At 42.6% G+C, this 14,612-nt stretch overlaps 1 protein-coding gene across 1 annotated transcript in view; it reads right to left on the bottom strand.

Annotated features, from left to right (window-relative positions):
• Window positions 1–8,407, bottom strand: part of si:ch73-61d6.3 (occludin) — a 41,630-nt gene extending 33,223 nt beyond the window's left edge. The window contains exons 1-3 of the mRNA XM_039002913.1: window positions 8,166–8,407; window positions 3,547–4,349; window positions 3,147–3,317 (exon numbers count right to left, since the gene is read on the bottom strand). Of these exons, the coding sequence (XP_038858841.1) occupies window positions 3,147–3,317; window positions 3,547–4,329 (954 nt within the window). The 5' untranslated portion in view covers window positions 4,330–4,349; window positions 8,166–8,407. The remainder of the gene's footprint in view (window positions 1–3,146; window positions 3,318–3,546; window positions 4,350–8,165) is intronic.
• Between the last annotated feature and the right edge of the window lie 6,205 nt (window positions 8,408–14,612).

Here is a 14,612-nt window from a genome sequence, read left to right as displayed (position 1 = left end):
AAACACATACTTACAGTGTATTAATACTAGTATCAGTGTTTTACTCTAAAGAGGAACCACAATGGAAATACAGTACATTCAGAAAGTATTCAGACCCCTTCCCCCTTTCCACATTTTGTTATTTTTTATTTTATTTAAGTCAGTTAAGAACAAATTATTATTTACAATGACGGCCTACCCCGGACAACGCTGGGCCAATTGTGCACCGCCCTATGGGACTCCCAATCGCGGCCGAATGCGATGCAGCCTGGATTCGTGAGATGCAGCGCCTTAGACCGCTGCGCCACTCGGGAGCCCAAGGACATTGTTACATTACAGCCTTACTCTAAATTGGATTTTAAAGATGATTTAAATGCTCATCAATCTACACACAATACCCCATAATGACAGAGCAAAAACAGGTTGAAGAATTTTTTGCAAATGTATTAAAGATTTTAAAAAACAGAAATACCTTTTTTACATAAGTATTCAGACCCTTTGCTATGAGACTCGAAATATAGCTCAGGTGCATCCTGCTTCCATTGATTATCCTTGAGATGTTACCTGTGGTAAATTAATTTGATTGGACATGATTTGGAAAGGCACACCTGTCTATATAAGGTCCTACAGTTGACAATGCATGTCAGAGTGAAAACCAAGCCATGAGGTCGAAGGAATCGTTCGTAGGGCTCTGAGACAGGATTGTGTCGAGGCACAGATCTGGGGAAGGGTACCAAAACAATGTCTGCAGCATTGAAGTTCCCCAAGAACACAGTGGCCTCCATCATTCTTAAATGGAAGAAGTTTGGAACCACCAAGACTCTTCCTAGAGGTGGCCACCCGGCCAAACTGAGCAATCGGGGGAGAAGGCCCTTGGTCAGGGAGGTGACCAAGAACTTGATGGTCATTGACAGAGCTCCAAAGATCCTCTATGGAGATGGGCGAACCTTCCAGAAGGACAACCATCTCTGCAGCACTCCACCAATCAGGCCTTTATGGTAGAGTGGCCAGATAGAAGCCACTACTCAGTCAAAGGAACATGACAGCCCACTTGGAATTTGCCAAAAGGCACCTAAAGGACTCTGACCATGAGAAACAAGATTCTCTGGACTGATGAAACCAAGATTGAACTCTTTGGCCAACCGTCATGTCTGGAGGAAACCTGGCACTATCCCTACGGTGAAGCATGGTAGTTGCAGCATCATGCTGTGGGGATATTTTTCAGCGGCAGAGACTGGGAGACTAGTCAGAATTGAGGGAAAAATGAACAGAGCAACGTACAGAGAGATCCTTGAAGAAAACCTGCTCCAGAGCCCTCAGGACCTCAGACTGGGGCAAAGGTTCACCTTCCAACAGGACAACGACCCTAAGCACACAGCCAAGACAATGCAGCAGTGGCTTCGGGACAAGTCTCTGAATGTCCTTGAGTGGCCCAGCCAGAACCCGGACTTGAACCCGATCGAACATCTCTGGAGAAACCTGAAAATAGCTTGTAGCGTAATACCTAAGGAGACTCGAGGCTGTAATCACTGCCAAAGGTGCTTCATCAAATACTTAGTAAAGGGTCTGAATACTTATGTAAATGTGATTTCATTTTTAATACATTTGAAAACATTTCTAAAAACCAGTTTTTGCTTTGTCATTATGGGGTATTGTGTGTAGTCTCTGAATTTGTGATATCCCTGTCACATGTATTGTGATATCCCCGTCACATTTATTGTGATATCCCCGTCACATTTATTGTGATATCCCCGTCACATCTATTGTGATATCCCCGTCACATTTATTGTGATATCCCCGTCACATTTATTGTGATATCCCCGTCACATTTATTGTTTTTATTATATTTTTTCAATATCTGTTGTTGTTGTTTTTTACTGGCAAATCAAATCCATCAATCAAGAGTATGAGCATGATATTCATACCAGTATGAGCATGATATTCATACCAGTATGAGCATAATATTCATACCAGTATGAGCATGATATTCATACCAGTATGAGCATAATATTCACACCAGTATGAGCATAATATTCATACCAGTATGAGCATGATATTCATACCAGTATGAGCATAATATTCATACCAGTATGAGCATGATATTCATACCAGTATGAGCATGATATTCATACCAGTATGAGCATGATATTCATACCAGTATGAGCATGATATTCATACCAGTATGAGCATGACATTCATACCAGTATGAGCATGACATTCATACCAGTATGAGCATGATATTCATACCAGTATGAGCATGTTATTCATACCAGTATGAGCATGATATTCATACCAGTATGAGCATGATATTCATACCAGTATGAGCATGATATTCATACCAGTATGAGCATGATATTCATACCAGTATGAGCATGTTATTCATACCAGTATGAGCATGATATTCATACCAGTATGAGCATAATATTCACACCAGTATGAGCATGATATTCATACCAGTATGAGCATAATATTCACACCAGTATGAGCATAATATTCATACCAGTATGAGCATGATATTCATACCAGTATGAGCATAATATTCATACCAGTATGAGCATGATATTCATACCAGGATGAGCATGATATTGATACCAGTATGAGCATAATATTCATACCAGTATGAGCATGATATTCATACCAGTATGAGCATGTTATTCATACCAGTATGAGCATGATATTCATACCAGTATGAGCATAATATTCATACCAGTATGAGCATGATATTCATACCAGTATGAGCATAATATTCATACCAGTATGAGCATGATATTCATACCAGTATGAGCATGATATTCATACCAGTATGAGCATAATATTCACACCAGTATGAGCATGATATTCATACCAGACATCATGAGCATAATATTCATACCAGTATGAGCATGATATTCATACCAGGATGAGCATGATATTGATACCAGTATGAGCATGATATTGATACCAGTATGAGCATGATATTCATACCAGTATGAGCATAATATTCACACCAGTATGAGCATAATATTCACACCAGTATGAGCATAATATTCATACCAGTATGAGCATAATATTCATACCAGTATGAGCATGATATTCATACCAGTATGAGCATAATATTCATACCAGTATGAGCATGATATTCATACCAGGATGAGCATGATATTCATACCAGGATGAGTTTTCCTTACCCAGTCCTTCACATCTCTGCCTTCAGAAACTAGTCCTCCAGTCTCAGGGGGCTGTTCCCAGTAGATGTTGGGCTTGCCGTAGCGCCAGATCTTGCCTCTGGTTTTGTGGGAGAAGAAAGCAGCCACGACCAAGGCAGCGGTAACCAGGAAGCCACACACCATGGCTACACCCTGAAGGAGACACATCAACATCAAGCAGATTACGGATTATTACACAAACTATCTGAAATACTACATTGTTATTTAAGGCTTAAAGGGCAACAAAAAAATACACCGTATAAGGGTTCAATAAAGGGGTTAAGGACCCGCCTGTAAGCATAGACCAATTCTACATCTTCAGAGCACCAACAACACCACAATCACATGACACATTACACAGGTAGTATAACTGTTGCTTTACCTCTTGTGGGTCCACGTAGCAGTAGTGATAGAGGTACTGGTTATACATGCCGAAACCCCCCACTCCACCCATATTAGAATAGCTGCTTCCATACAGGTTCTGGCACATCATCAGCATAGGGTTGTAGATCATGTTCTGAGAGCTCTGTGCCATAGGGTTCACCCCTACGACGTACACAACGGTGATGATGCCCTGGATGACAGCCATGATCGCACTGACCACCAGAACCACCAGGAAGAACTTCCTGCTCCTGAACGTGGTCGATTTAGAGAAACTGGCCACGAAGAATCCCAGCGCTACAAAGAAGTTGATGGCCGCCATAGCTATCATGGTTGTTTTGGCCGAGTAAGGTGTCGGGTAGGAGCTACCATAGCCTCCTCCATAGCCTCCTCCATAGCCAGAGCCGTAGCTGGAGCCATAGCCGCCGCCCATTCCCCCATAACCGCCACCGTAGCCCATCCCTCCGCCGTAGGAGCCCATCCCCCCCATCCCCCCCATCCCGTACTGCATGTCCCAGACAAGGGTGGAGGCCACACAGGCAAAGATCCCCACACAGAGCACTATGATTGTGCCAAACATGGCCTTGACGATGCCAGGAGGAGAGATCCACTTGTAGAAGTGTTGGGGCTTCTCTTCCATGTAGTAGGAGCCCGGTGGGGGTGGATATGGGTCAAACTCACTCCTGGGCGGGTGGTAGCTTTGTGGGGGGCCGTAGCCATTGGATTCCGGGCTGTATGGAGGACTGTAGACGGGAGGGCTGTCGTAACGCTGCTTCTCAAACATCTCTCAAAGATGGCAGGGACCTACAGAGACAAAATATATGCACTTGACACATAGCTTTGATGAGGTGTGAGGTGTGGCAATGTACAGGATTACACTTGACCGTGGTCATCTCAAGATTTACACGAATAGAATGAATCGACATGATTACACTTGGCAAGCTTTACAGTAATATAATTAAATACATATGTGTGTTTATTGCTATTATATTCTTATTAAACATTATTTACTTGACTGGTCCGAACATGTATGACTTATAAAACAGATGTATTTGATAATTGATTGTACATTTACAGACAGTAAGTAGTCCGATGTCTGTTCTCCTTTATGAATACTACCAATGTTAAGTTATTTAGAGGGGGTGCACCATGCCATCATTTATTTAGAAGGGGTGCATCAGGCCATCATTTACAACATAAACACTTTACAGATGACCTCGGCTTTGAGTTCTATGAACCAGCAAAGTCAGAACCAGCATGGAGATGTTGGTACCAGGAACCAGAGTTCAGAGTTCAGACAGCAGCCCAACCCAGCACAATGCTGCTTTTCACCCGGGCCCCGTGGGCAGTGGGAGTCTCCTTCAATCCCTCAAATTGTCCTGCTGCCTTTGAACACTTCATATCCCATCCTCAGCCAAATTTGGTTTTGTTTTGAATTTAGGCCACACGTAACTGCTAGCACACAGTATAAACAGACTTAACAATGGCCATTATTTTATAATAGTCAACAGGCAAATGTTTGGCATTCACAACAAGCTGATTTAATTGATTTTTACATTTGTGAAGTGCAGATGTGAAGTATTTATTTTAGTGCTGATGCTGAGAAGGCCATGTCCGTCTTTGACATCAAAAGACTGCATTGTTCCATCTATTTATCATGACACATTGTAGCACCGGGCAAGAACAGTGTGTGGCTAAATTCATTAGATAACAGTAGTACAAGACATTTAGACTTCCTGCCTGTCTTCCTGCCTGCCTGTCTTCTGGCCTGGCTGCCTGCCTGTCTTCCTCCCTGGCTGTCTTCCTGCCTGCCTGGCTGCCCACCTGTCTCCCTGCCTGTCTTCCTGCCTGGCTGCCTGCCTACCTGTCTTCCTCCCTGCCTGTATTCCTCCCTGCCTGTCTGTCTTCCTGCTTGTCTGCCTGTCTGCCTGCCTGTCTTCCTCCCTGGCTGTCTTCCTGCTTGCCTGGCTGCCCACCTGTCTCCCTGCCTGTCTTCCTGTCTGGCTGCCTGCCTGTCTTCCTGCCTGCCTACCTGTCTTCCTCCCTGCCTGTCTGCCTGTCTGCCTGCCTGTCTTCCTCTCTGGCTGTCTTCCTGCCTGCCTGCCTACCTGTCTTCCTCCCTGCCTGTATTCCTCCCTGCCTGTCTGCCTGCCTGTCTTCCTGCTTGTCTGCCTGTCTGCCTGCCTGCCTGTCTGTCTGTCTGCCTGCCTGTCTTCCTGCCTGTCTGTCTGCCTGTCTTCCTGCTTGCCTGCCTGTCTGTCTTCTTGCCTGAAAGGGGGTGAAGAACTCCCTGTTTCCTTACAGTCACACTCACAGACATACTGTGAACGGCCCAAAGCTTTACATCATGGAGGACAAACAAAACAGACAGGCCAGGCTCAACCCAGTACAGCCATTACTTCTCTCTCTTTATGACTCAGTTCAGTAGGGGTCTCTCCTGACTGAGAGCCTCCTTCTCATACACCTTCCCCTCATCCTCTCCCCCCTTCCTCCCACAACCCCCCTCCCCCACTCCATATCTTTCATTCTGTCTTCCCTCTCCCCCTCTTACCCCTCCCTCCCCTCCTCGCTCCCTAACTTCTTGTCTTTGTTTTTGGAGGGTGAAGGGAAAAGTCAAGACTGCTAGGTGTGGGAAATGTGGTTGCCATGGTATTTAGGAGAAAAAAAACTGGCCACAGTAATAAAAAAAAAGGATCCAACAAGAGCTCTCCTGTGTGGATACTGTGGGAGAGAGGGAGGGGTAGATTTGGGCAGGAGGATCAGGTGTCTTCTAAAGGGGGTTCCACCTCTGTTTATCAATAGCCTGCCTAGTAGCTTCCATCATCATCACAGCATATTGGAAATAACTCCCTCTGCAGTGTGTAAAGTTTAGACACCTGTGTCCATTACACCTTTCCAGGACTCTGCATGTACATGGTGATGATACTGCCTCACCAAAATAAACACCTCTGACTGGACGTTTTGACAGAAGAGACAAAACCACCCCCTATGTTAGGCAAACCTTAAGAAATAGTTAATGGGCTAAATGCTTTAAAGCTAAAGTCCTTAACTGAAACAATAACAAAGCGGCCACCCCTACTCTGTTTTGATTTTAAAAAAGCTTGAGGAATGGGCCTGGAGAGATGTCACCACTCTCAAATACATGGACAGAGCTATGGATGCAAGGACTGACCATCCATGACATCAACATTTTAACCATCTTTTTAGGGTATACAGTGTATGTTTACAGCTTAATTTCCATCCTTGGTTGTATCCAGGTGTGATTGTATTGTGTTTTTAAATCGTCAAATAAATAAAATACAATAATACAATACAGTTTAACAGCAACCTACAATTCAGAGCTCCATGTAAATGTTGCCTCTATGAAACAGACAACACAGTGATAGAGAGGCTGTTAAGCTGGAGTCAAAGATCAGCCACCCACTACTCACTGAGCTGCTGTCATCCAGTACAGACAGCCACACACTCAATCATCTCTTGTTGATAACAGAATTCTAACCCTGAATCACATGCCTCACATCTGTCAAAAACTATTATCCCCCGTGCCTAATGTAGGCTAAGGCCGGGGCACAGCTAGTAGTAGGCGACTCTAGTTACATGGCTATTAAAAACACTCTAGAGAGGGGCACTCTAATAAATCAAAATGAAGAATAAAGGAGTACAAGAAAATAATGAACAAATAATGTCTCACAATCTCTCAATGCAGGGCTAGACAGACTAGAGCAAAAATAACTGAATGTTTCTCCCTTAGAGAACACAAACGGGCATAATGCCAATGTATTTTAACTTTTTAGCCTGAGATGTTCCCATTAAAGGCTATCTGATGTTATGTACGAAATAATATCAGGTTTACTGAAGAGTCAACCAGGTCAACCACTAGGCATGTTTTCCTAATACAGGATGTAAAATTGAAAATAACAGAAATAACAGAGAAAAGCTAGTAACAATGCAAACGGAAACCCCCACAGGCCACACCTGTGAGAGCCCCCCTCAAGCCCGATGAGCGCACTTCACGTCTCTCAGAGCAGGCACAATTGCGAGCTTGTGTGAGAGAACGGGAACACTTGACAATATATAGACCAAAAGAAAACCTAGTTTAGAGCAACTAATATTAATTATAAAATACTCCAAACGTAGCCTAAAACATTTACAAGCGAAATAATAACCTATTTAAATTGGTCGACGTTATTTAAATATTCAGTTTGAGGCCTATCCCCAATTACAGTACACTCTACAGGGGTTCCCAAACTAGGTCCTGCACCCGCCGGGTGTATCTTCAGGTTTTTTGCTCTAGCACTACACAGCTGATTCAAATAACCAACTCATCATCAAACTTTGTTTATTTTAATCAGCTGTGTAGTAGTACTAGGGCAAAAACCAAAACGTGCACCCAGTGGGGGCCCCAGGACCCAGTTTGGGAAACCCTGGTCTAGAAGACATGGTGTTCAATATGTAGCCAATCGAACACCATGTCTTGTAGACTGTTGACTTTTTTGAACCACCGTAGAGTGCGTGGGAAAAGTCCTAAAACTAAATGTTAAAATTAAGTCTACCCATTTAAATAGGTTAGTATTTCGCTTTCTAACGGTTTAAATTCGATTTAACGCCCATTTCACTTACCTGAATGTACAAGAAAAAAAACTGACGGTTGTTGGCGCTTAACGCAGTACCGAAAACGCCGTCGTTTTGCGAGTTTACTTTGTATCCGTAAAGATGTAGACCAGAGAGGTTGAAATAAACTCAGCAACGAAATGAACCTGTTTATTAGTGACCTTCTTTAGCTGTGGTGGCTCCCTCTTTCGTCCCGTCCCACGCGCAGAGACGGTTCTGTGTCTGTGAACAAGTGCTTTGTTGTGCTTTCCAAGGACATTGGTTGACTGCCCAACCCTACGCTGTCTGGAAGTAGGTGTGATTTGTAGACCAGTCGACTACCCAGTGTGTTACACTTGAGAGAAAAAAGTCCATTGGTTGATTGAATTCTGAAAACACTGGTTCTGTGCATTTTCTCATACATTTTTACAGCTATTAGCATTTTATCTATCTTAGCATTTAATTACCATGTAACAACCAATAGACCAAATTCAATTCCTTTGCCCAGGCTTTTTCAGAACTTTCCCCCCTTCAAGATAAGAGGAAAAACAAAAAATGTATAAATGAAACATTATATATAAACTTGACTTCTATAAAAGGTTTGGGGTTTGGTCAGATGTTTATTTCCACCAGAAAATAACATGTGCAAAGATACACCTACTCATTCAAGGGTTTTTCTTTATTTTTACCATTTTCTACATTGTAGAATAATAGTGAAGACATCAAAACGATGGAATAACACATATGGAATCATGTAGTAACCAAAAAAGTGTTAAACAAATCAAAATATATATTAGATTTAAGATTCTTCAAAGTAGCCACCCTTTGCCTTGATGACAGGTTTGCACACTCTTGGCATTCTCTCAACCAGCTTCATGAGATAGTCACCTGGAATGCATTTCAATTAACAGGTGTGCCTTGTTAAAAGTTCATTTGTGGAATTTCTTTCCTTCTTAATGCGTTTGAAGCAATCAGTTGTTTTGTGACAAGGTAGGGGTTGTATACAGAAGATAGCCCTATTTGGTAAAAGACCAAGTCCATATTATGGCAAGAACAGCTCAAATAAGCAAAGAGAAATGACAGTCCATCATTAATTTAAGACATAAAGGTCAGTCAATCCGGAAAATTTCAAGAACTTTAAAAGTTTCTTCAAGTGCAGTCGCAAAAACCATCAAGCGCTATGATGAAACTGGCTCTCATGAGGACCGCCACAGGAAAGTAAGACCCAGAGTTACCTCTGCTGCAGAGGATAAGTTCATTAGAGTTACCAGCCTCAGAAATTGCAGCCCAAATAAATACTTCACAGAGTTCAAGTAACAGACACATCTCAACATCAACTGTTCAGAGGAGACTGCGTGAATCAAGCCTTCATGGTTGAATTGCTGCAAAGAAACCCCTACTAAAGGACACAAATAAGAAGAAGATAATTGCTTGGGCCAAGAAACACGAGCAATGGACATTAGACCGGTGGAAGTCTGTACTTTGGTCTGATGAGTCCAAATTTGAGATTTTTGGTTCCAACCGCTGTGTCTTTGTGAGACGCAAAGTAGGTGAACAGATGATCTTCGCATATGTGGTTCCCACCGTGAAGCATGGAGGGGGAGGTGTGATGGTGTGGGGGGGCTTTGCTGGTGACACTGTCTGTAATGTATTTAGAATTCAAGGCACACTTAACCAGCATGGCTACCACAGCATTCTGCAGCGATACGCCATCCCGTCTGGTTTGTGCTTAGTGGGACTATCATTTGTTTTTCAACAGGACAAGGACCCAACACACCTCCAGGCTGTGTAAGGGCTATTTGACCAAGAAGGAGAGTGATGGAGTGCTGCATCAGATGACCTGGCCTTCACAATCACCCGACCTCAACCCAATTGAGATGGTTTGTGATGAGTTGGATCGCAGAGTGAAGGAAAAGCAGCCAACAAGTGCTCAGCATATGTGGGAACTCCTTCAAGACGGTTCAAAAAGCATTCTAGGTGAAGCTGATTGAGATAATCCCAAGAGTGTGCAAAGCTGTCATCAAGGCAAAGGGTGGCTACTTTGAAGAATCAAAAATATAAAATATATACACTTTTTTTGTTACTACATGATTCCGTATGTGTTATTTCATTGTTTTTTATCTTCACTATTATTCTACAATGTAGAAAATAGTACAAATAATGAAAAACCCTTGAATGAGTAGGTGTGTCCAAACTTTTGACTTTTACTGTAGGCCTATCCATCCCAAATCTAAATACTATCATTGTAATAGCAACCCGTATACTTACATTCAAGATGAGGCAAATCAGTATAGCTGCTTTGATCAGCCATTTCACTACCTTTTTGAACCAATTTTTATTACATGAATGCATTTAATCAACTGCAGTGCAGGCAAGGACAGTGAGATCCTATGGGATGTACTGTACATGTGGTCCAGAGGCTACACAGAGGGACTGGGATTGTACACTGAGTGTACAAAACATTAGGAACACCTACTCTTTTTCATGACATAGACTGACCAAGTGAATCCAGGTGAAAGCTATGGTCCCTTATTGATGTCACCTGTTAAATCCACTTCAATCAGTGTAGATGAAGGGGAGGAGCCAGGTTAAAGAATGATTTTTATGCCTTGAGATTTGAGACAATTGAGACATGGGCTGTGTATGTGTGCCATTCAGAGGGTGAATGGGCAAGAAAGACCAAACATTTAAGTAACATTGAACGGGGTATGGCAGTAGGTGCCAGGCGCACCGGCTTGATTGTGTCAAAAACTGCAGCACTGCTGGGTTTTCTTCATGCTCAACAGTTTCCTGTGTGTATCAAGAATGACCCACCACGCAAAGGACATCCAGCCAACTGGACACAACTGTGGGAATCATTTGAGTCAACATGGACCAGCATCCCTGTGGAATGCTTTTGACACCTTGTAGAGTCCGTGCCCCGACAACTTGAGGCTGTTCTGAAGGCCAAAGGGGTTGGAACTCAATATTAGGAAGGTGTTCCTAATGTTTTGTACACTCAGTGTAGATCCTTATCTACTGGCCGTGTGGTGACAACAAGGACAACAACCTCTCCCTCAACGTGATCAAGACAAAGGAGATGATTGTGGACTACAAGAAAAGGAGGATCGAGCACGCCCCCATTCTCATCGACGGGGCTGTAAAGGAGCAGGTTGAGAGTTCAAGTTCCTTGGTGTCCACATCACCAACAAACTAACATGGTCCAAGCACACCAAGACAGTCGTGAAGCGGGTACGACAAAACCTATTCCCCCTCACGGTACTCAAAAGATTTGGCATGGGTCCTCAGATCCTCAAATAGGTTCTACAGCTGCACCATCAAGAGCATCCTGACTCACTGCATCACACACTCCGACCGCAAGGCACTACAGTGGGTAGTGCGTACGGCCCAGTACATCACTGGTGCCAAGTTTCCTGCCATCCAGGACCTCTGTACCAGGCGGTGTCAGAGGAAGGCCCTAAAAATACTCCAGCCACCCTAGTCATAGACTGTTCTCTCTGCTCCCGCACGGCAAGCGGTACCGGAGCGCCAAGTCTAGTTTCAATTACCTCGACTAACCGGTGCCCCTGCACATTGACTCTGTATCGGTACCCCCTGTATATAGCCTCGCTATTGTTATTTTACTGCTGCTCTTTAATTATTTACTTTTATATCTTATTTGTTTAAGTATTTTTATTAACTGCATTGTTGGTTAAGGGCTTGTAAGTAAGCTGTTGTATTCGGTGCATGTGACAAATAACATTTGATTTGATTTGGCATGCTTTGCCAAATGTATGACATGATCTACATTTCTCTTTTTTACTCTCTTTATTTATTCTCTTTTTGTTCTCAGTGGTTGCCTAATTCTTTGGATATCTGAGGTGGCCTAGTTATTCATTAATTCCCAGGAGATACTGTATGTGTTTTGTTTTTGGTGAATGGCTCCACCTTTCTATAGCTTGTGGGTACTGTAAGAATCTTGACCTCACAGTATCACTTGTCTGTTAACGCAGTATAATAACACACCAGCATTATTAAGTAAACAAGAAAATTTACACATTTTACTGAAATACAATATTACCTTCTCATAGACAGTACATTAGAACCAAATATCTTTCTTATGAGGTAAACAGTCACAGACAGTTCCACTAACAGTCTTATTTTTATTTAAAATAATCTGTATCATTATCTGTGCTGCATTAAATTCTGTTTTATTGAAAGAATGTTTGACAGAGTACCCAAAAATGTTTCAATAGGACCTTTCCCCTTTTAATCTGATGCTCATCAGAAGGTGTGAGTCCATTCTGTAATCACTAGATGGCCGTCTGTGGCCCCGCAAACTGGTGTTGTCCCGTTACAGCATTCTTACCGGTGTTCTTCCTGGTTCCTTTCTATGTTCTGTGTACCGGTGTGTCTCTGTAATGTACTGTATATCTATGTCTGCGGCTGTTGGCAAGCCTACAATTTTCCTCTCTGGGGATAAATGACATTCATTAATTAGTTGATGATGAGTTCAGCTGGAGCACACTGAGAGGCTTATGTGAATACTAAAGGACATTTTACTGACTACTTGTATGGCAGTAGTCAAAGGCCATTCTCTTGAAGATTGAGTTCATTAGCTACATACTCAGTCCCTTTGTCTGTTGTAGTCACCTTTGATTGTGTTGGGAATTGCACCTTGCTAAGAAGCCAATATTCAGCACTGTGATGACTGACAGGTTTCTGCATATATTCTCAAAGAGATAGTTTATGTTTTACAATGTATACAGATGTTTTACAATGTATATAGAGTAAGTGGTCTTAAGTTGACTCGTGTCCATATTCCTCATACCATGTTGGGTCACCATGTAGTACGCCTGTCATGTGTATATTAGGATAAAGGGCCTCAATCCCTAATCAATGGGAAAGATTGGCACCATCTAATTAGATGGAATTACACTACGCTAATATTTTCCATTCCTTCAGTTTTGAGGCCTTGCAGATTTATGACGTTGTCATGAGCAGCTGGGTGACTTCCGACACATAGACAGTGTAAAGCAGCTGTATAATATATCATCCTAGTCCAGAGGTGATCGGAGAGACAGCAGGAAATGTGGGCAATTACAGTTGTTCACTGTTTGCAGACATAGGCCTGTGTGAGCGCCCCTGAGTGATGATTTAGGCCAACTGTATAAGATCATGCCTCTATCCATTTTAAATTGCTAGACATTCTCATCTCTAAAAATATCAATTTATCTTTATTGATTTCATTTTTTTATTTAACCTTTATTTAAACAGGGAGTCACATTGAGATTAAAATATATTTTACAAGAAAGCCATGTACACATTAAAAATAAAAACATAATATTAAAACAACATACACGTGTATAAAACAATAGAATTCAGCACAATAAAAAAATATGAATAAAATATATATATAACATTTAAGAAAAGCAATCACATTCAACACATAGAGGTCCTCAATCAGTAATGTAAACTGCCTGAGTGGCACCAGCACATCTAACTGCCTGAGTGGGACCAGCACATCTAACTGCCTGAGTGGGACCAGCACATCTAACTGCCTGAGTGGGACCAGCACATCTAACTGCCTGAGTGGGACCAGCACATCTAACTGCCTGAGTGGGACCAGCACATCTAACTGCCTGAGTGGGACCAGCACATCTAACTGCCTGAGTGGGACCAGCACATCTAACTGCAGTGAAACTCTGCAGATTGTTCCACACATTTACATTTACATTTTAGTCATTTAGCAGACGCTCTTATCCAGAGCGACTTACAGTAGAGTGCATACATTTTATTAAATTATTTTTTTTTACATACTGAGACAAGGATATCCCTACCGGCCAAACCCTCCCTAACCCGGACGACGCTATGCCAATTGTGCGTCGCCCCACAGACCTCCCGGTTGCGGCCGGCTGCGACAGAGCCTGGGCGCGAACCCAGCCCAGCCTGGGCGCGAACCCAGAGACTCTGGTGGCACAGCTAGCACTGTGATGCAGTGCCCTAGACCACTGCGCCACCCGGGAGGTCGTATTGCTGAATGGTAGACTGCGTCCGTTAAAACAGAGGTTGCCGCATGCATGTTAATAACAATATCACCAAAATCAAATACAGAGAGAAGCGTTGTTTGAACAATCTTTCTCTTATTTTTAATACTAAGGCATGATTTATTTTGATATAAAAATATAAAAAATATTGGAGGCAGTCTACCATTCAGCAACACGTTTTATCACAGGGGACAATTTTGGGACTCATCATTGTAGTCTGTACTAAAATGTGGGATGAACCTCTCTGTCTGTAAGAAGAAAGCTGCATTCTATTTTATTTATTGAATCAAAGTCATGCTGAAGTTCACGAATGGCCTGCTGCACTGAGGTGGCACAGGAATACAACACTGTGTCATCTGCATAGAGATGAATGGTACAAGTATTAACAGTGTTTCCTATGTCATTAATATACAAAGTGAACAATAATGGACCCAACATCGAACCCTGAGGA

Source organism: Salvelinus namaycush, chromosome 10, assembly GCF_016432855.1.
Source record: "Salvelinus namaycush isolate Seneca chromosome 10, SaNama_1.0, whole genome shotgun sequence".
Taxonomy (NCBI): domain Eukaryota; kingdom Metazoa; phylum Chordata; class Actinopteri; order Salmoniformes; family Salmonidae; genus Salvelinus; species Salvelinus namaycush.
The sequence above is the reverse complement of the archived record's forward strand: the minus strand, read 5'-3'. Positions and strand labels throughout refer to the sequence as shown.